A 22,333-nucleotide genomic window follows, 5' to 3' on the forward strand; every position below is an offset into this window, starting at 1 on the left:
CAAGATCGCAAGGCCCTCAATTAACACGATGGGAAGACGAAATTATACTCACAGTGGGACCACTCTGGACAAGGGTGGCAAGAGAGAGGAAATACTGGAAGGAGTTGGAGGAGGCCTTTGCCGACAGGCACACTGAACCAAGAGACTTCATATAAACATTCAAAACTAAAAACCAACAATCATGTTCAGAATAAAGGGCTATATAAATAAATAAATAAATAAAATGTTGATAATGGTATATCTAAACTAAGTTTGTATTAAGGTAGGTAATCATAATCAAACAAATCAAACAAACACACTTTAACAATTAATATAAAATTTATTTATTTAATCTATATTGCATATAGAAGGTAGGTTGAAATGGTGGATTTTAAAATAAGTATATTTCGGTATTTTATACCTACACAGGTACATGTACAACAGTTTATATAAAAATGAAATTGTTCGTTATTATACATTTAAGATTTGTGTAATTTCAGTCTTATTATTTTTGATATAAAATAAAACAAACATTTTACTGATCCAATAAATAAATACACGACGGTATATTTTTTTTAAATATACTTTACAGGAAATATTAACTATAGATAAAAATATAACCTTAAGTCAAACTAGACAACCTTTAAAAAAACGACAACCATATTTAGGTATCGTAGACCGGGGTGACTTTGGAAAATTTGGGGTTACTTTCATAGATTTAAAACGGCCATAGAATTACCATTATTCATTATTTACTTACTGAAAATGTTCATGTAACTAGTTAGATTACTATATATTCTTATTCACCTACTGTAAAAAATATCGCATAAATATATATTACGGCTTAAAAACTAGAATTTTAAAGTCACCCCTGCATTTGAAAGTCACCCCGGTCAATGGTATATAAATTTCTGAAGTATCTAATCTTTGAATTTTTCTTATGTTCATATTGTTATTTTACATATACCTACTGGTGTTACTGTTATTATTCACATTATATACCTATTAACAAAAACATTACTTTCGTCAATAATCTCTTACTATTCGAATTATTCTTTGATTAAAATCACCATAGGGGCTATTCATAAATTACGTCATTTCAAATTAGGGGGGGGGGGGTCTAGACATCGGATGATGGTAGCATGAAGAAGGAGGAAACGAGGTCATTCGAAGCATGATTTTTTGATGATTTTAGGGGGGGGGGGGGGGGGGTCAAAAATCGGCAAAAATCGATGACGTAATTTATGGACAGCCCCATATAAAAACATTGTACAACTTCACAAGTTGCTCTTGCTAATGCAAGGCAAGCCTGCCTCGCAGTACAACTTATTTCAGAACTCGACGCTCTCTCGGCCGGCAAACTTGCTCTCGGTGAGTTTGTCGTCTATTTCCAGGTACTCCTTGTTGGCAACGGTGTATTTTGGCCATTTTACTCCTAAAGAATTGTCTGGTGTGGGATTGCTGTAACAATAGCAGATAAATCAGTTTTAGGCTAGTTTTGAAGAATTATAATTAGGAATGTTAACTAAGACTCCGCTGTCCGTCCGTCCGTCTGTCCGTCCGTCCGTCCGTCTGTCACCAGGCTGTATCTCACGAACCGTGATAGCTAGACAGTTGAAATTTTCACAGATGATGTATTTCTGTTGCCGCTATAACAACAAATACTAAAAACAGAATAAAATAAAGATTTAAGTGGGGCTCCCATACAACAAACGTGATTTTTGACCGAAGTTAAGCAACGTCGGGCGGGGCCAGTACTTGGATGGGTGACCATTTTTTTTTTGCCGTTTTTGGCATTATGGTACGTGCGTGAGTCCGACTCGCTCTTAGCCGGTTTTTTGGCTATTTTCTTTAATAACTTCTAACTTATGTATTTTAAAATTATAAAAAAAACATATTTGAAATTCTTAAAATGAGCTCTTTCATTTGATATATACTCGTAACACGATATAGTTTGAAAAACTTTATTTTTTATACCACATCGGTGGCAAACAAGCATACGGCCCGCATGATGGTAAGCAGTCACCATGCACCAGGCAGTGGTGGTTATTTTTTGACTTCCTCATTTACCCCCCAAAAGTGGCCCCCCTGTTTAAAATCCATTTATTTACATAACATGTTCATCTTTGTGTCACTAATTTACATATGTGTACCAAATTTCAACTTAATTGGTCCAGTTGTTTCCGAGAAAATAGGCTGCGACAGACGGGCAGACAGACAGACGCACGAGTGATCCTATAAGGGTTCCGTTTTTTCCTTTTGAGGTACGGAACCCTAATAACGTTATTTTATCCGGTATTATTTTACGGTTAATTAACGAAAAAATAATGTTATATACTTATTAGCGGTATTTCATCAAACCGAGTCAAACGATGTGACGCTATATGGGCGTTAATATAGCAAATTTTATCGAAATCCTTACAGCCGTTTCCGAAATCGCCGAAATATAGGTAATTACCTATAAATATGTATATATACCCATACTTATCCAATAATTGCTCGTTTTAAGGTACAAAACGGGGACGAGAAATCGAGTTAGCTAGGTTTATTCCCTAGCAACACGCGCATTTTTGAGTTTTCAAATGTTTTCGAGCAAAGCTCGGTCTCCCAGGTACTTATAATAACGTTATATACTTAAATAGTATTCCCCGATTTTGCCGAACGATATTCCTTGATCCTCTGCTCATGGCTTTATCACCCGAAAGTGCTCGAAAATATGTAGAAAACATTGAAATGCTAGTTTTGAAATACGATCGATAGAAACCGAGAATCGAGTGGTGGAATCCTACGAGTAGAATATTACTGTCTAGGAAAATAGTAAAACCAACAATGTTATTTTCCCAAACAAACTGTTCCTGTGACTTGTCAAACTAAATTTCTGCATTCTTGCTCTTATCAAGATGAGAATCGATATCTCAGGATCCGGATTGGAAAAAACCGGACAAGTGCGAGTCCGACTCGCACTTGTCCGGTTTTTTCTGGTTTTTACCATAGGTTTTTTACACCACCCGTATAACGAAGCATTACGTTACGGGAGGCTTTTTATCTTATCCCTCATGGAAAACCCTTTCAATCTTATCCCAACGGTGCTTATACCTACACTTCCATACTTACTTCATTTGTAACATGAAAGATGACGGCCAACGAGTGCCAGTGAGTGACCAATAAATTGAGTGACAGATAATAGACATTGGCTACTGCCACAACACATTGCGACTATAATACTGTATTATATTGGAACACTATGGAAAACAGTCTTAATATAAAAAAAAAACAAATTTATTTCCATAAAATTAAGTGATCCTCATATTAGGCTCAGCCTGTAACGGATCTTAGACGAATACAGAATACCGATATGTTGGGCTATTAATTATTATAATTTAATAATTTAAATACGTAGGTTGCCCTGAAAGTTTCGGGAATAGAGAAAACTGTCGCATCTAGACAGTCAATCTTTATTGTAATGCATACTTAAACTCAAACTGACCACGCATATAAATTTTCTTTTGAAAGTAATCATTCTGTAATGCACACGGCTCATAATCCCAAAGTCCTTTTTGTATGGCGATTTTGGGGCCTTAGTGGTTTTGTATGAAATTCGTGGAGTAGCCAACGGAATTGAAGTTTTTTTACATATATATATATATATAAAAGATTTTTTTACTGTTGTCATATGAATATTTAGGAATGTCGAAATCTGCCGATATGCAACTTTTTTGGCAGTCTTTTTAATTAACAGCACAAATGCGATTTTAATTTTTGACGTCGCTTTGGAATGACATGCTTCTTTAAGATCACCCATGGGATAAAATGAAAGTGACTTTCATATTTAATTTTAACTGCAAACGAGCGTACGATGAACTCTAGTTCATAAAAAAATAACAGAAGCCCATTGTAACTTTTATTTGTTCGCTGAGGGCATATTGAAAACCGTTTAAAAATATGATCCGAAAAATCACTTGGCCAAAAATTCAAATAATGTTCGACATACAATTTTCAAATTGCCAGTAATTCTTAAATACAAATGACAACCAAATGGAATATACCTTAAAAGTTTTATAAAGAGTTACATTTTTATAAATTATATGCCTGTTTCTATTATGTTATTTCTAAGTGTCCCATTCCCGAAACTTTCAGGGCAACCTACGTATTATCCTTTATTCAACTAGGGTATTAGGTTAGGATTTTACAATGTGAGTATAAAACTAAAATATAAAAAAATACATACTTACAAAACATTATAAAATATATATACATATACACATTATAAGCTGGCAGCGGGGCAGGGCCCAAGCTTATTATAATTATTATTAATGTTACTACATTAAAAATAAGAATTTTACTTATATAATATTACTTAGTTATTTTTTATGCAAGGCAAGCCAGCCTCGCAGTACAGTGTGTCCCAGAACTCCACGCGCTGCTTCTCAGCGAAGCTTCCCGCCGTCGACTGTACGTTGATGTCTAGGTATCCCTTGTTCTGAGCCGTGTATACCGGCCATCTTGGTCCCAAGCAGTTGTCTGGAGTTGGGTTGCTGAAAAAAAATAGACACTCAGTTGGTCACACTCACACAGAAAAATAAATGCGTAGCAAAAATAATTCTCGTTGTGCCGTGTTGTTCTCGTTGTATTCTTGACTGAATTATAATTTTGACAAAGACAAATTAGAACTCGAATACTATAAGGTGTATTCGGGTAATACCGAATGTCGGATAATTCCGAAATTCAGATGAAAATCACCCTTAATTCCATCATAATAAAAGTCTCTTTTCGGAATTATCCGACAGTTTTCGACATTCGGAATTACCCGAGTAAACCTTAACTCAAATTGGTTTTGTACTTACATAAGTGTAGGTATCTAACCTTCTACTACCACAAACCGTGAGAACACATTATAATTACAATTTCCGTGAGTCATTAAAATCTCTACCTACTTAGCGTTGGCATTTTCCATTTCAAAATAATAATCAAAATACCAAATATACCGAAAAGGTCTTTAGTAGCATTTAAGAACTGTATTTGCAAGTACACTAACCTGGTTTTAGCAAAATCTGTCCATAATTTAGTCACCTTCGACACGTAATTCTTCAATTTTTGTTGCGATTCGTACGCTTCTTTAGTAAAATCATTAGAGAACATATAAAATAGTTCATCAGCATGGCATGCTCCTTTCAAATCCAAACCCATACTTGTAAAATTCTTGAAAACATTGAGGTCAGTGTCGAAACTGAACCTATACATATAAATAGGACTGTTGTGTTTAGAATACAAGTAGGTAAATCTGTGCGTGTCATACACGAAATGCACGTCAGATAACATAGTAACTATTTCCTTATAATCATCTTTTGTGTACTCTCTGTCACCAATATAGAATTTTCTAATCCTTTTACCCATATCATCCATTTTCTCTTGGGTTAATTTCTCAGCGATTTCTCTAGGCAGGTCGTAAGAGGGATTGTTATTGTATATATCTAACTTTCCTAACCTATCTTGAATCATAATAATGGCTTCAGCGGAGTTATATCCTAATATCAAGGGAACTTTACGAATTGTTTCCGACTGAAGTGTATCCAAAGGATATTCACTTAGAAACGCTTCGACATTATCAAATTTCTTTTCGACAACTGACAAAAATCGCGCAGAGAGTCCTCTATACAGCTCATCGTCCGTACTCGTAGCAATTGTCAAATTAGTTAGGTTCGCTGCTGGTAAAGATCTTAAAAACTCAAGCAGCTCAGTGGTATTATTCGTGTCTCTTCCTAAATATTTTCCTACTCTGAATGCCCTGCTCTTGCTTCCTTCACCTATCGCTCCATCTTGGACACTAGTACCACTTTGCGCAATAACTTTATGAAATAGTCCTATAGTCATCGGCGACAAAATATGATGAGATACAGAGCAAGCTCCGGCACTCTCCCCAAAAATTGTAATATTATCGGGATCTCCTCCAAACTTTGCAATATTCTCCTTTATCCACTTCAACGCAGCGACTTGGTCCTTCATACCCGCATTACCGGGAACCTCAGGGGTATTCAGGCTTAAGAATCCAAGCACTTCAAGGCGGTAATTCAAAGTAACCAGGATAACATCTTTCTGAACCATGAACTTTGGCCCGTACAAGTCATCATTACCAGATCCAGCTAGATAGGATCCTCCGTGTATGAAGACCATGACGGGTGTACGACCATGGAGGGATTTGGTGAAGACGTTGAGGAATAAGCAGTCTTCGCTGCCTTGGAAGACGGAGTCGGGTTCGCCCTCCTTTGAGCGCAGATGGAGCCATATTCGGTTGCTTGGCGTACGCCTTTCCAGGATTGAGGTGGCAGGGGAGCCTGAGGAAAATGATACATTTAAATACGCATTCTACCTATTTCATGAATTAGGTAAGACTGCAGTGTCCATCACTGGTGCTTGTAAGCATAAAGTGTCCAACACTGGTGGTTACCTGCTGGTAGCGTTCTGAAGGAAGACAAATAAATACCAACACTGCAAAAAGCTGAGGTATAGGTACTTGTATGATGGAAAGTAGTTAAGTATCATTTATTTTTACGAAAATTAGTTACTCAATGTTTCGGACCGGATTACTGCGACACGAAAATCTACCATTTTCAGAAAAGCTTCAGAACTAAAAGTTGTGTACATTGACACTACTTCACGCCAAAGCAAGTGCTTTTTATTGTGAATTAATTGTAGATTCTGCCATTTTCAAAAAGGGATCGTGTCCCTTATATCAGTCAGAGTTTATAAATAGTATAAGTAGGTATACATACCCTGAATCGTAGCTGCCCCAATGGCGGCTGGGCATACGGGATGCCCCTGAAACTGTAGTAAGTTGATCCATCATACAGCGTGTCTGTAGTACCCTGTAGCTTCCCTTGCTTCACTGTCACTATCGACTCGTTCTGTAAACCACAGGAACATTGGACAAGCTAGATCGAAACATGAGATAATTCCTTCCTTTGTAATGAAACAAATAAGCATGAAAGTTTTTGAAATTTCTCTCCTAAAGGGAGGGCTAGATTGTACCTAAATAGGGACAACAGCTAATGTTAAAAAAATCCTGGATATGTGTAAATTAGATGTTGCAACAAATGTAGATAAATCTGAATTTTACCGAACCCACCTGATTTACACATTATAAACTTCATATTGAAGAACAAAGACAAAAATAATAAGTAGATACTCACCTTTGTACAAACTGTACATCGTACATAAAGTAAATAAACACAAAACAAAACCAACAAATTACAATACGTATACATTATTAAAGGGCGAAAGTGCGACTGCTAATGAGTTCGAAACATGTACGAGGTATTATGTATCATCGTCTAGAATTTATTGTCCATTCGTAAACCTTATTACTAAGACATTAAGGTTCAAGGACGGTCAGTGTTTTTGATACTACGTATAGTTTAGTCATAAACAATAGGTACTTATTTATCAGTCTAGTTTTCCTCGTTGTTGAGTCATTTTGTATTATTTGCTACAGCAAGCTGTGTAAACCTAGTGCATTAAAGGCTGGAAAAATAAGGGATTGCCGGCTGAGTGTGATTAGCGGACGAGCAGCGCCAGCGAGGTCTTTTAGTAACACTAGGCAGGGAATCCCTTTTATGGCAGTTAGATACAGTGCATTTCTCAAAAAATTTAACTTTTAATGCGAAGGTAAATAGATATTACTGTCAAATTTATAACATAGGGTATCGTCGCACTAGACCACTTTTCCCGCTATTTGAAAAAAAAAGCAGAATTTCTTAAAAAATATGCTAAAAATATATTAAATTTTCTTTGACAATTTTGTTAGTGGGTAAAGTTGTCTCAAGGTTTTGCCAACATTGCTCATAAAGGCGTTTGTTTAAAAATGGATTTTTGGACAAAGATACCCCTGTAAGCAAAGTTGGCTAATAGTTTGACGGTATCTGTTCGATATGTGACATACTTAATTACTTACAAATTGAACGTATTAGCGTGAATAGCGTGATATCGTTTACATAGGTAGGTAAGTAATTATATTCTCGGTTACGTAATATAGGTACCTAATGTTGATAATGGTATATCTAAACTAAGTTTGTATTAAGGTAGGTAATCATAATCAAACAAATCAAACAAACACACTTTAACAATTAATATAAAATTTATTTATTTAATCTATATTGCATATAGAAGGTAGGTTGAAATGGTGGATTTTAAAATAAGTATATTTCGGTATTTTATACCTACACAGGTACATGTACAACAGTTTATATAAAAATGAAATTGTTCGTTATTGTACATTTAAGATTTGTGTAATTTCAGTCTTATTAATTTGATATAAAATAAAACAAACATTTTACTGATCCAATAAATAAATACACGACGGTATATTTTTTTTAAATATACTTTACAGGAAATATTAACTATAAATAAAAATATAACCTTAAGTCAAACTAGACAACCTTTAAAAAAACGACAACCATATTTAGGTACCGTAGACCGGGGTGACTTTGGAAAATTTGGGGTACTTTGATAGATTTAAAACGGCCATAGAATTACCATTATTCATTATTTACTGAAAATGTTCATGTAACTAGTTAGATTACTATATATTCTTATTCACCTACTGTAAAAAATCTCGCATAAATATATATTATGGCTTAAAAACTAGAATTTGAAAGTCGCCCCTGCATTTGAAAGTCACCCCAGTCAATGGTATATAAATTTCTGAAGTATCTAATCTTTGAATTTGTCTTATGTTCATATTGTTATTTTACACATACCTACTGGTGTTACTGTTATTATTCAGATTATATACCTATTAACAAAAACATTACTTTCGTCAAGAATCTCTTACTATTCGAATTATTCTTTGATTAAAATCACCATATAAAAACATTGTACAACTTCACAAGTTGCTCTTGCTAATGCAAGGCAAGCCTGCCTCGCAGTACAACTTATTCCAGAACTCGACGCTCTCTCGGTCGGCAAACTTGCCCTCGGTGAGTTTGTCGTCTATTTCCAGGTACTCCTTGTTGGCAACGGTGTATTTTGGCCATTTTACTCCTAAAGTATTGTCTGGTGTGGGATTGCTGTAACAATAGCAGATAAATCAGTTTTAGGCTAGTTTTGAAGAATTATAATTAGGAATGCTAAAAAATATTAATATTAGGTTGGAGATGTTAAAATTGTTTTCATCACACTTGCTCGGTAAGCTTGCTATTTCACACAGGTGCTGCGGGAGGTAAAGTCCATTTTACTCTCACGGGAGTTATAACTTTTGACACTATTTAACTCATACGTAATTTGGTCGAGTTCATTATCACCCATGATATAAAATAAATTAATTAAAAACAACACTGAAAAAACTTGATTTGCATATTGTACTAATTTATTCTCCAGGATACGTAATTGTTATTTCGTTTAGAATATGGCAGATAAGGTGTTTCAATGTCACCTTAACCGCAGAATTTCAGACCGTGACTAACAATTAAGTAAACAGGAAAATATATACATATCTGCAAAATTGAATAACGTCAAGTTCGTAGAAACCACGCAACGCAATATAAAAAGTGGGACTTCCCAATTTTGTTCTATGACTTGTGTATAACCACAGTGTAAAAAGTAACAGTGGACCGACGACTTTGATGTTAGCGTAAATGCCGACACCGCACAAGAACACAGTAGGGTTGTCAGACTTTTACACAACTGCCCAAGACTTACACTTGACCAGACTTGACTTAGTACAAGACACGCTAGCCCTGTAAGTAGTACCAAGCTACTAACAATGGCGATGTATGCAGCTCGGGTGCGTGGTGCGTGCGACCCACGGGTCTCTATTGTTTCCCATAGAGTTTTAAGTCATAATGTATTATTTGTCCGCATTTTCATTAGTCATAATTGAACGAAGCGAAGCGAAGGTCTACGTTTTGACTCGGGCATTTTGCTTTCGTATGTCCGGATGTTCTCCTCTACAGGTCGCAATTCTTAACCGATTCTCGTGAAATTTTGTGACCGAATTTTATGACTAAATAAAAATTTTTTGTCAATCCGGTTTTTGGAAATTTTAAAAAATGGCGGAGTCGTGATACCTGGCGCCTAAACAAATAGTCGTATCGATATCATAAGACTTTTTTCTTTTTGAGACATGTTTACAGAGTTAATAGCAAAAAATGCAGAAAAAAATTATCGCTGGTTTAGGCGGTATTTAGATATTTAATTTTAACTAATTTTAATTTGAGAAGGAGTAGCTAAATTTCGTCAACCCATCTAAGAACTATTTGGCTCAGTTTATAAACGTTCGCTTTTTCTGTTTGCACAGAGGGTCTGGGTTCGATCCCCAGTAATTGTATGCTGGGATATTATAACTTTTTGTATTTTTTTACACATAAATTTCGTATTGTTTTTCTTTAATTTACTATACACCGTGTTTTTATTGAATTCCGTTAACTTCGGGGTATAGTTAAGTACGTTTATAAGAACTAAATGGCATAGTTAATTTTCAAAAAAAATTTTTTTTTTTGTTTTCTTTTTTGTTTTTTTTTTTTGTTTAAAAAGTAATTAAATGTAGCATATAGCGTTGTTGTAACACGGGCATTACATTTAACTCAACCAAACAATTGAAATCTGTGACATATCAATGTCATTTCGTACATCAATCGACCGAGATTGTACTTAAGTTTAGTAGCAAATGTATGAACTCATTCTAAACACTAATCAATATGTAAGCCAGCCCTAAGGCAAGTGTACACGCTTGTAGAGGCCTTATAGTAAAAAAAGAAATTATGGATTATCTCCGAAATGGACTTAATTAGAACATCGGTGTCTTTGAGAAAGTTACTTGATTTAAGCTCAGGAATGCACCCTTGAAATTAACGGAAATCAAAAAAAACACGGTGTATTTAAAGCTCTTAGCACCATGTTATTTCAAGCTCTGCTCGCGAGGTCTACAGCTCACAGAGCCACTAGTTTAGTTTTTCTCAGAAACGCGTAACTTTTCAGGGTTGCCATAAAACAAACCTAACCTTACCTATCTACAGGATAATCTTACGAAAATCCTGAAAAGTTAACGGTTTCAGAATTATGACTAATGATAGGTAATCTAACAATCATTAATCATTACATTATGACTTTCAATAATTATGTCAAACAAAGGGATCCGGCGACCCCTCTCCCCTCGCACCCCGCACGATTGCCCTGTCTAGACGGCTTCGTCGAATAACTGTATTGTTAGGGTTCCGTACCCAAAGGGTAAAACGGGACCCTATTACTAAAACTCCGCTGTCCGTCCGTCCGTCCGTCCGTCCGTCTGTCACCAGGCTGTATCTCACGAACCGTGATAGCTAGACAGTTGAAATTTTCACAGATGATGTATTTCTGTTGCCGCTATAACAACAAATACTAAAAACAGAATAAAATAAAGATTTAAATGGGGCTCCCATACAACAAACGTGATTTTTGACCGAAGTTAAGCAACGTCGGGCGGGGTCAGTACTCGGATGAGTGACCGTTTTTTTTTTGCCGTTTTTTGCATTATGGTACGGAACCCTTCGTGCGCGAGTCCGACTCGCACTTGCCCGGTTTTTTTTATAGACTGTGATACAAACAGCAACACTCCTAACTATACATCGGTGGACCTAATCACAAAAGGCATAACGTCCACCGAACAGTTAACATTGTGGGCGATGGTATTAAATTAAATTAAATATTATGGGACATTTTTACACAGTTAGGTAAATGTGTTGGCAGGAGAGTTGAGGGGATTGATTATACACTCGAGTCACCATCAGATATCAGATACGGCCAAGATATTCACACATAACATAACTAAACTAAATATTATACTTACGGACATATCTTACACAAATCGACCTAGTCCCACATTAAGCTTCATAAGGCTTGCAGTGTGGGTAATAGTACTAGACTACGAAATAGAAAACATCCATAACTCAGAAACAGATATTTGTGAACACACAAATAAATGTCCTTACCAGGATTCGAACCTGGGACCTCCTTTGTAGGCAGACTACCGACTGGGCTAGGAGGCAGTTAAACTGTACTGCTGACTGTATAAAGAATTACGTAAAAACATAATATATTTACCTGGTTTTAGCAAAGTCCGTCCACATTTTGGTAACTTTCCACACATAGTCCCTTATTTTTTCCTGCGATTCATAATCTTCTTTAGTCATGTTCGCCGAAAAAATGTAAAACAGTTCGTCGGCATGACTGGCTCCTTTTACATCAATCCCACTCATATTTTTAACTATATTCAAATCACTTTCTATACTAAATCTGTACATGTATATTGAATTGTTATGCTTAGAGTATAGATAAGCGAATCTATGCGTGTTGTATACAAAATGTAAATCTGATAATAGTTGAACCATTTCCTTCAAATCTTCGCTGTTATAATCTCTGTTACCAACATAGAATTTCTTTATTCTTTCTCCCATTTCTATCAGCTTCTCCTGACTTATTTTGTCTACAATTTCTCTAGGCACGTCATATGACGGCGTTTTATTAAAAATCGGCAGTTTTTTCAGCCTATCTTGCACCATTATTATGCTTTCTGCAGAATTGTATCCAAGCAATAATGGAATACTGCATATTTTATTTGACAGAATAAGATCCAATGGTTCTTCACTAAGGAACGCCTCGACATTATCAAATTTCTTTTCCTTTGTTGGCGCAAAATGAATAGGTAGTCCCCTGTACTTTTCATCAGGAGTTAAAGTTACATTAGTCAATTTAATTAGCTTTGACACAGGTAAACCTCTTAAAAACTCCAATAGTTCTGTAGGATCTTTAGTATCTTTACCTAAATGTTTGCCGATTTTAAATGCCCTCTCTTTCCCATTTATTCCTTGCGCCCAATCATTTATACTAGTCCCACTTTGCGTGATAGCTTTGTGGAATAATCCTTGAGACATCGGTGACAGCATGTGGTATATAACAGAGGATGCACCAGCGCTTTCTCCGAAGAGGGTTATATTATCTGGATCTCCTCCGAACTGTGCTATATTGTCTTTAACCCATTTCATCGCAGCCACCTGGTCTTTCATGCCAGCGTTGCCTGGGACTTCAGGGGTATCTAAGGATAAGAAGCCTAATACTTCGAGGCGATAATTCAAAGTGACTAGAACAACATTGTGCTGTAGTAGAAAGTTTGGTCCGTACATATCATCATTTCCTGATCCAGATAGATATGCTCCACCATGGATGTAGACCATGACAGGTATCTTTGCTGAGGGTTGGAGTGACTTGGAGTAGATGTTAAGGAACAAGCAGTCTTCGCTGCCTTCAGCGACGGTGGAACGGGCCATGAGGTTGACTTGGATACAGACATCTCGGTGTTCTGTTGCATTCAGGATGCCTTGCCATGGTTGTGGTGGCTGTGGTGCCTGTGAGAATAATGTATGTCTAGGTGAATGTGCATTTAAAAAAAAAAATTTGTTGCAAAATTGTAAGTTCGCTTAAAAATGGCTCTATAATTATAAATCATAAATCATCTCATTTATTCGTGATAAACTATAACATACACAAGTAAAGAAATAACAAAGAAAGTTGAACATAAAAATAAATAAATAGTTTACCACGAAATGGTCCCGCCTCAGCATAAATGCTAACCCAAAAGTCAGCGCTGATCTTCCGGTGAGACCATTTGTGGGTCACGAACGCAGCTGTACGACACGGCCCCATCATAAAAATGAACGCGACTTTGCGGCGGAGAGTGGACGGGCGGACGGGCAATCAGCGCCATCTGCCGGTGAGATGTCAAGATGACATAGGCCATGTCGAACAACACGTGCTGATAAATAACAAGTCTATTAATTTTATTATTATCTTCTAAAACACTAGTCTCAGTGCATAACACAAAAGAAAGTAAACGTGATTACATGATGAATAAAAAAATAAAAAAAATACAATCTTACAACATAAAACAAAGAATACTACCTAGGTGATACAAATACTAAAAAACGACTGACAATGAAATAACATAAAGCTTGACTTTTCGTTTTTACGAGTTTTTTACACGAAGAAGATGAATTACTTAAATATAAATATAACGCACAATGGTGATGCAAGAAGAAATGACAAAGAACAACAGTTTTCAGACGCATTGAGTGATACGTGACTATAGGACAGAAAAGACAGGTAACCTATATTACAATATTATTGATTTGCCCACAAGTATAAAAAAAGAAAAAAAAAGTAAAAGTAAAAACAAGTAACAACCACATAATTATAGGAGTAAGAAATTACACTAAAAGAAGCTAGAATCATGTCTTAAAGTCTCCTGTTGCCGCTGGTGTTGTAGTGTACATAGTTTAAGCTTGGCTTTAAAACTTATTATGCTTTGTAGGTTCCTGAGGGGTGGAGGAATGTTGTTCCAGCAGCGGCTTGCCATGTACCTAAAGCTCCCGCGAAAAGCTGCCGAAGCATGTTGAGGTGTCACCAATTGTACACTGCAATTACGCGCCCCAAGTGACCTACGGGTGGACATCCATGATAACTTCTCGAAGAGATACGATGGGGATTTGTGTTTTACTACGCCAAATAAAAGAAAAGCCAGATGAAGCTTGCGACGGTGTAGCATTTTGAGAATACTGTGCTTATTTAGAAAAGGAGTCACGTGGGCTCTTGGTGGAATGTTGAAGCAAAAACGAGCACAAGCATTTTGTACCCGCTGAATAAGTCGCTTTGTTTTTGCCAGAAGACGTGGACCATAGACCAAATCCATATAGTTTAATTTTGACAGAACAAGTGTTTCAATCAACTGAGTGCGCAAGGTTTCATTAATGAATGGTCGTATGTTATATAAAAGTTTAAGCCTGTAGAAACAGTTTCTCACAGTTTCCGCAACATGCTTTTCAAATCTGAGTTCACTATCCATAATTAAGCCTAAATTTCTAGCCTCATACACTCTTTCAATGGGTTCACCCGATAACATTACATCTCTAGCAGGTCCTATGTTGCTCAACTGATTTTTGGTGCCGAACATCAGATATTTTGTCTTAGATGGGTTGAGCATAAGACTATTGTCTAGTGCCCAAGATGCTATGTTTGCAAGATCTATATTAAGTTTTTGTATAGCACTGTCAATTTCAGATGGTTTACAGGAAATGTATATCTGTATGTCATCTGCATAAATATGATATTTGCAGTGTGTAATATGAGTTCCGATGTCTGCTGTATATAAAATGAACAGAATTGGGCCGAGTATCGATCCCTGCGGTACACCTCTGGAAAGGGCCATTTTACCTGAGACTTTAGCTGATCCATCACTTAAGCTCAGTTTAACATACTGCTGCCGCTCACTGAGATAACTATGAAACCAATGCAGCGCACTGTTATCAAACCCATAATAACTTAGCTTAGACAGCAGCAGGTCTATATGAATGCAGTCAAATGCCCTAGAAAAATCAAGCAGTACAAGTAGTGTGCACATGCCCTTATCTTGTGACCAAAGTATGTTATCTGTGACATCTAGCAAGGCTGTCACAGTACTGCGCCCCTTCCTGAAACCCGATTGTACATCTGGTAAGATACCGTTACTCTCAATGTAGTCATTTAGTTGTTCACACACAATCTTTTCCAGTATCTTAGACATACATGGTAGAATGCTGATAGGCCTAAGGTCCTTTAATTCAGAGGGGTTAGAGGTTTTAGGAAGTGGGCGCACGATGGCCACCTTCCAAGTGTCAGGAAAAGTGGATGTTAAAATAGAGGTGTTTATCACATCAGTCAGTAAGCCTATAGTATAAGGAAATGTCATAAGCAGCATTTTTAAATTAATTAGGTCATGCCCTTCTGCATTTGATTTGAGTTTGGATATCATTTTTAGCAACTTATTGGAGCTAACTGGTTCAATATGAAATTTCGACTTTGTGTTGTAGCTGTTGAACTCAAAGTAAGTCAACTGAGAAATTGTAATATGTGATGCAATTGGTATGTTTAAAAAATGTTTATTTATTATATCAGGGTCGCTGAAAGTGGATGGCAATTCTAAATTATTTTCAGGCAGAATGGTAGATTTTAGATTTTTCCAAAGAGATTTCGGCTCCTTAATTTTATTATTTATGTTGTGGTTGAAGAAAGCTAATTTTTCATTGTATATGGCCTTATTTACTGTTGACTTTAGGTCCTTATAATAAAGTCTTTTACTCTCAGTCCCTGTCTTATGATAATCTGCGGCAGCTTGATCACGTATACGCATCATCAGTTTCACTGTGTCTGTGATCCAAGGATGTGAGGGTCCCTTTATTATGGATGTTTTCATGGGTGCATGCATGTCAAATATATTGACTATATGCCTGCTCAGTGCTTCCACCTCGTCATTAACGTTCGGCAGCGCAGACATTTGATCCCACAACACACTACGCAAATCATTGTCAAAAAGAATAGGATTGATGTTATTAATAGGCCTGTACAATATAGTATAGGGCTTTGGTTTGTCCCGCTTAATCGCGAACTCGCACACAACAATACAGTGCCCAAGGAGTGACCCTACATGCTCAATATTAATTTTTTTGGCAATTAAATCGGTGCAAACCACATCAATAAGTGTTTGGCTTGTATTTGTAAAGTGTGTTGGCCCTGTCACAATTTGTGCTAAATTAAAACTGGATAAGAAATGGTTAAACTTTGTTGTTTTAATGTCATATGCAGTTAACAAATTAATATTAAAGTCACCCAACAGAATTAAATGTTCATAACTAGTCAATGAGCTAATGGTGTCAGATATTGCGTCTAGAAAAAGGTCAACGTCCTGCCAAGGTGGGCGATACGCTGTGCCAATTACTATTTTTTTCCCTTGTACTGTCATGTGTATCCACATTTGTTCTATCGTCTTGTGTTTGGGGTCTACGGGATGTGGCAAGTTACGAGCTGTGACATTACGCTTTATGTAGAAGCCGACCCCCCCACCACGTGAGCGTGGGCCCTGTGGTCGCGGAGTGTGGCGCAGCCTACACCCCGGGAGCACAGGGGCCCGACCCTCATCCCCCCCTTTCAGCCAAGTTTCATTAATTGTTAAAACATCCATATCCAATCGAGTGCAGGTTGCTAAGAAGTTATCATGGTTTGTGCCCAACGAACCCGCGTTGAACAAACCTATACGTAGCTGTTTTCGACTCATTCTACATAGCGTTTAAAGATAAGGATAAGCGGGCGGCTAAACAGAACCGGTTTTGCATTGCAACCAGATGCGGTGATCGTGAGCGAAATGAGTTTGAGGTTAATTATGCAAATGTGTTTTTCGGCGTGTGGTTGTATAAAATAAGTAGGTAATCGAGTAAATATAGTAAAAAGTCCAAAAATATTTAATATACTAATAAGTGTAAACATTGTATTCTGATTAAAATAACAAGTGTAATGTGTGTATTGATTGTTTACGTGTATTGTGCGTTTTTCAATAGTGTAATAAGTGTTACGCGGCAACAGTAACAGTGGTAGACAGACGTTGGTGGCAGACAAAAGCACTAGCAAGCTACATATCAAACTAATATTGTGGGCAAACCTATATTGAGCCAAAAACACGACCTAGGTCTAGTTCAGTGCGAATGCGGTGTCGGGGCGAACTCGTGCCTGCCTGCTGCCGAGCGAAGATCTTTCCGTCCCTGGTCCAGACGTACCTCCAAGAGTGCTGCTGCTTCAGCTCCCGAGCCTTATATAAGAGACGTCGGTTGTGGGGAGTCAATCGCTCGTTCACATAGAAGGCACTGGTTCGACCTGGGATGCCGGTGCCCTCCGTGGTGACCCCGCGGCGCACGCGCGCAGCCTGGAGCAGGCGATCCCTGACGGCGCGGCGTGCCAGGCGCACCACGAGCGGCCGCGGCCGCGCTGCCGGCCCGTGGAGACCATCCTCCAGCTGAGGTGCGCGCCCCACACGCGTGGCGTCGACGATGTCGTGCTCTGTGAGTTCAACTCCCAACTTTTTACCCAAGGTTGTCACTAAATGCATAGCATTTTCGCCCCTACTCTCCGGTACGCTAGATATTTCTATGTCATTTAGTAACAACTCTTGGTCGCGGTCGTTGAGCTCCATCCTAAGCTGCGATACGGTTTCGACAAGAGAGTTGTCGGGGGCAGTCTGAGACTGAGGTCTGCTCTCCAACGACTCGACACGGGCACAGAGCGCGTCGATGCGCCCCTCGCAGTTGTCGATCCGCCCATCGCAGCCATCGATCCTGGCTGTCAGGCTCTCCAGGGATGTGCGAAGAGCGTGTATCTCCTGGCTCATCACGCGCAGCTCCTCGCGGAAGAGCCGGAGCTCGGTGACAAGCAGCTGCGTGTCGGTGACGCGGGTCGAGTCCAGTCCATTGTCGCGCGGGGTGGTGTTGTGTCCGTCCGTGTAGGACACCTCCATGATGGAGCTGTGGCCCTCTGGCTCCGTGGGGCTCAAGACGACCTGGGTCCGTGCACCCCGGCACATGTTTATATTTTCACACCGTATTGGCGTGTTTGTGTTGTCCCTCCGAGGCTCGACACTTTTACACTCGACACACTTCCACGAAAGTTTCTGGTCAGGTCCCATGCCATTATAAAAGTCAACTGAAACATTCGCACAAAGGAGGTCGTACAGTTTTAGGCAGTTGCAGCATTTCAAAACTCTCCCGTCGGTTATTTTTCGAAAGCATCCTCCACAGCTTGCCATTGTAAATTGTACTGTACGCCTACGGAATAAGTTTCAAATTGCACTAAATATCAACGACACACGATAAATGCGCCCGCGCAGAGTCTAACAGCTGATTGGCTGTCACCGGTCAGCTGACCCGAACAGATGATCACTTTTCACTGAATGTTTAAACTGTGTTTTATAGCCTAAATTACATTCGTACACCGCACAATTGTTTTTTATTTAGTAGCCTCTCTTACTAGGATTAGTATTTATCACCAATTGAAATTTAAGAACAGCTAATTACTAGGTTTTTTAGTAAAAATCACGGAGCGAACGGAAAGTACGTATGACAGCTCTGACGTACGTCACGTGACCCGTAATTAAAGTTATTAATTATTTCTTACAGTCTATATGTATTGTCCTTGTTCTTTTTTCCCTATTTTCATAATAATTGTTCTAATTTCCTGTAAATATTCGTAAATTAAGACCCCTGTTAGGCGCAGGTCTTGAAAGGAAACGCCAAACATAAATTTTAAATAAAGAACTATATTTCCACTTCCATTCGAGCCAAAAGGTTACCGTTAATATAAACTTAATAATTTTCTTACTCTACCTACATATGTATCTAAATGTACGGTATGTATCGTACAACCCCATCTTGTTTATTTAATGGAAATTAAATAGGAACTATTAAGTATAAATGGACCACTAAGTATAAATGGAAACACGCTGGAATATGTAGAAAAATATACCTACCTAGGAAAGAACATTAGCTTCAATAAAGACAATAATGAAACGGAAATAGAAAGGCGAATACAACAAACATGGAACAAGTACTGGAGCCTAAAAGGTATATTTAAAAGTAACATGCCAATAGCCATTAAAACTAAAGTCCTAAACTCAAGTGTCTTGCCATGTATGACATACGGAAGCCAAACTTGGAAATTCACGGCAAAAGCTCAAAGAAAAATCATTACATGTCAACGGGCGCTAGAAAGAAGCATGCTCAATATAAGAAAAATAGATAAAATAAGACACTCAAAAATAAGAGAAAAAACAGGAGCAACAGATGCCTTGAGCTATGCAAAAAGATTAAAATGGAAGTGGGCAGGCCACACAGCAAGGCTTACAGATAAGAGATGGACATTAATAGTCACCAAATGGAGAGGTCCACTTGGCAAAAGAGGCCGGGGCAGACCACAAATGCGTTGGGAGGAAGACTTAAAAAGAACAGCCGGCACAGACTGGATGGCGACAGCACAAGACAGGGACAAATGGGCAGCAATGGAGGAGGCCTTTACCCACTAGGGATTCATTAGTAACAACACATATTATAAGTCATAGTTTTATTTTAATTTTTTATGTAAACACGTTACAATGAATAAAGGGCTTTTTTATTTTTTATTTTATTTTATATTATGTTTTGCAAAAACCAATTTATAAATTTTTTATCAAATTTCAAATCAAGGCAACAAGGCAAGGAAACTCTACTTTCATGTCATCAACAAAAGGTATCACTCTGTTCCATCAAACCACCAAAACATCAAATCATTAAATCACCGAAAACAGCAAACTGATATTAAAGTTTTTTTTCATAGATTTATCTTTATAATTTCATATTAATTTAGATAAGATAAGATAAGATGTAACATTGTATTAATTCAGTTTGCAAACATAGTAAACTGTCATTAAACTAATAGTATTTTGTGGCTTCTAGCAGTTGTAAATTGTAAAAGCCTTTATTATTTCAGGGTAACAAAACTTAATCTTGGGTTTTAATTCATCTGTGTCGTAAGTTACTCCAGAACCCTCCTGAGAGATATAGGCCTCTTCAAGATTCTTAAATTTTTTTCGGTTGGGCCTCCCATATCCAGTTGGCCCCTGCTATTTTAATTATATCATCAGATCAGCGTGCCAATGGCCGTCTTCTCTTCCTTTTTCCAACTGGACCTAACAGTTACTTACTCTAAACCGTAATGGTCCCACAGGAGGCTGGGCGTACGGGATACCCTTAAAGCTGTAATATGAAGATCCATCGTGCAGTGTGGCCACTGCACCCTGGAGTCTTCCCTGCTTCACTGTCACTATCGGCTCATTCTGTTGAATAAAGCAAATATAGGGTCATTGCTCTAGTTTTCGTCCACTTGAAGAAATTTGAATATAAACCTTCACTGCTGCACAAATTTGGACTTATTGCAATCCTTAATATCTAAACAATTTATCTATATCTATAAATGAAATGAATTATTTGCTAATCCCTCAAGTGGACGGAAACTGACACCGGGCGGTAAACTGACGCTATTACCTATGTGTCGCTTAACTTCAAACTTAGATAAATCCATTCGAGCCTCTTAAGAAATATCTACCCTATTACATTTTCTTAATACCAAAATCGTATAATCTGATAGTTGGACTTATCTGAGTTTAAAGTTAAGCGGCTCATATATACATTTAAAAAAATATTTTCTTATTTCTTCATTGGTATTAAGACCCTGTATTTACTTAAACTTTATTCCACAATACAAAAAAGTATAAACAGCTGACTTGTAACACTTGAAGTCACAAAATTAATAATTGTTCCGATATCTAGTGGTTTACATGAATTCGATTTTCATCTATTTCCTTGATTCTACTCTTTCTTATTTACCTTTTACCCAACTCTGAACTGGCTGACTTCAAATCACTACAAATAAATCTAATTAGGGATGATTAGGTACATATTTAAGGCCCCTACAGCAGCCCAAAACAAGAATAATTAAATAAAATATAAAAATAACAACTGATCATTTTGTATGCCTTTATACAAAAAATGCGCTAAAACAACTAAGTATGTCATAAACAAAATAGAAAATAATTTGTATACCGGTATAAGATCTCTGATGAGTTAAAAATAAGCTTTTTTTTATCATTGAACTTTGTACATACTTTAAAACCAGTCGTATTCAGAACATGAACACTGAATAACACAAAAAGCACACACAACTTATTCACCATTGCTTCGGTAGCCAGAGACAAACTCCGAATAAGCCGCTTCGGCGCCTGGACCAGGATACTTATGCTTGTTGATATTAATTTGAACATTATCCTTATTTTCACTTTTCCTTGTTTTGAAACTCACATCACATACTTTAGTACTTTTGACGTTGGAAAACTGTCGTACGCATGACATTGACATCTGTCATGTGAAGTCATGTCCATGTCATGTCATGTTCTGGAGTTGTTCGTTTTACGCAAATAAAGAGTAGTATCGATATCGATAATTTTAAATTTCTTTAAATTATTCTAATTATGTACTTTTCGTTTGTTTCTTTAGTTAGCAGTGCTACGAATTAGGGCCTTGTTTAATGAACGCGTGTATTTTTAATTTTAGAGAAAGTGTTTGTCTTGATAAAATTAGCCAATCAAAAAAGGCGACCAAAACTGAGCGCCTAAAACAATCATTACGAAACATTCGTTAGAACTACTTCCAAAGATTACATATTTTCACAAATAATCACGAATAAATTTTATATGACATGAGCCGAGTGCTAGGGAAAATTTAAAACAATTTGCGCGTTCTACTTCTTACAAAATGATTAGGTTTTGACAAGCTGTTTAGAAATTAGAAATACTTAGATACCTAGTTTCGGCTATAACTGCGAAAAACGAAATTCGCAAATTGTCTGTCTTTCTCTGTCACTCTAATTACGCCTTTATTGGAGTAAAAGAGAAAGATCCCCGCAATTTGTGAATATCGGTTTTCGCGATAGCCCCTCTGGTACC

The 22,333-nt window shown here is 37.4% G+C and overlaps 2 protein-coding genes and 1 pseudogene across 4 annotated transcripts; all 3 read right to left on the bottom strand.

The window, feature by feature from the left end:
• Positions 1-1,236: 1,236 nt before the first annotated feature.
• Positions 1,237-21,703, bottom strand: LOC134793360 (juvenile hormone esterase-like). Of its 3 annotated transcripts, none has more exons than XM_063764919.1 (4): positions 21,497-21,700; positions 20,537-20,668; positions 12,052-13,352; positions 1,237-1,440 (listed from the first exon to the last, which is right to left on the bottom strand). In XM_063764919.1, exons 1-4 carry the CDS (start codon positions 21,650-21,652, stop codon positions 1,311-1,313), a joined length of 1,719 nt encoding a protein of 572 aa, XP_063620989.1. In that variant the 5' UTR covers positions 21,653-21,700; the 3' UTR covers positions 1,237-1,310. The 3 variants fall into 3 exon arrangements, with proteins under 3 accessions (XP_063620989.1, XP_063620988.1, XP_063620990.1); XM_063764918.1 differs by lacking the exon at positions 1,237-1,440 and adding an exon at positions 8,772-9,041; XM_063764920.1 differs by lacking the exon at positions 1,237-1,440 and adding an exon at positions 8,773-9,041 and having other exon boundaries at positions 21,563-21,703.
• LOC134793361 (esterase FE4-like) lies at positions 4,258-7,245 on the bottom strand (annotated as a pseudogene).
• LOC134793378 (uncharacterized) lies at positions 16,992-18,904 on the bottom strand. Its single transcript, XM_063764949.1, has one exon. It carries the CDS (start codon positions 18,605-18,607, stop codon positions 17,471-17,473), a length of 1,137 nt encoding a protein of 378 aa, XP_063621019.1. The 5' UTR covers positions 18,608-18,904; the 3' UTR covers positions 16,992-17,470.
• Positions 21,704-22,333: the final 630 nt, after the last annotated feature.

Source organism: Cydia splendana, chromosome 9 (genome assembly GCF_910591565.1).
Source record: "Cydia splendana chromosome 9, ilCydSple1.2, whole genome shotgun sequence".
NCBI lineage: Eukaryota > Metazoa > Arthropoda > Insecta > Lepidoptera > Tortricidae > Cydia > Cydia splendana.

Excerpts from the sequence above, each read along its gene's own strand:
- LOC134793360 (XM_063764918.1), bottom strand. The coding sequence starts at position 21,652 with ATGTTCAAATTAATATCAACAAGCATAAGTATCCTGGTCCAGGCGCCG. Across the intron at positions 13,353-20,536 it reads TGGGACCATTACGGTTTAGA|GCACCACAGCCACCACAACC; the intron begins GTAAGTAACTGT and ends TTATTCTCACAG. Across the intron at positions 9,042-12,051 it reads ACGGACTTTGCTAAAACCAG|CAATCCCACACCAGACAATA; the intron begins GTAAATATATTA and ends CTATTGTTACAG.
- LOC134793378 (XM_063764949.1), bottom strand. The coding sequence starts at position 18,607 with ATGGCAAGCTGTGGAGGATGCTTTCGAAAAATAACCGACGGGAGAGTT.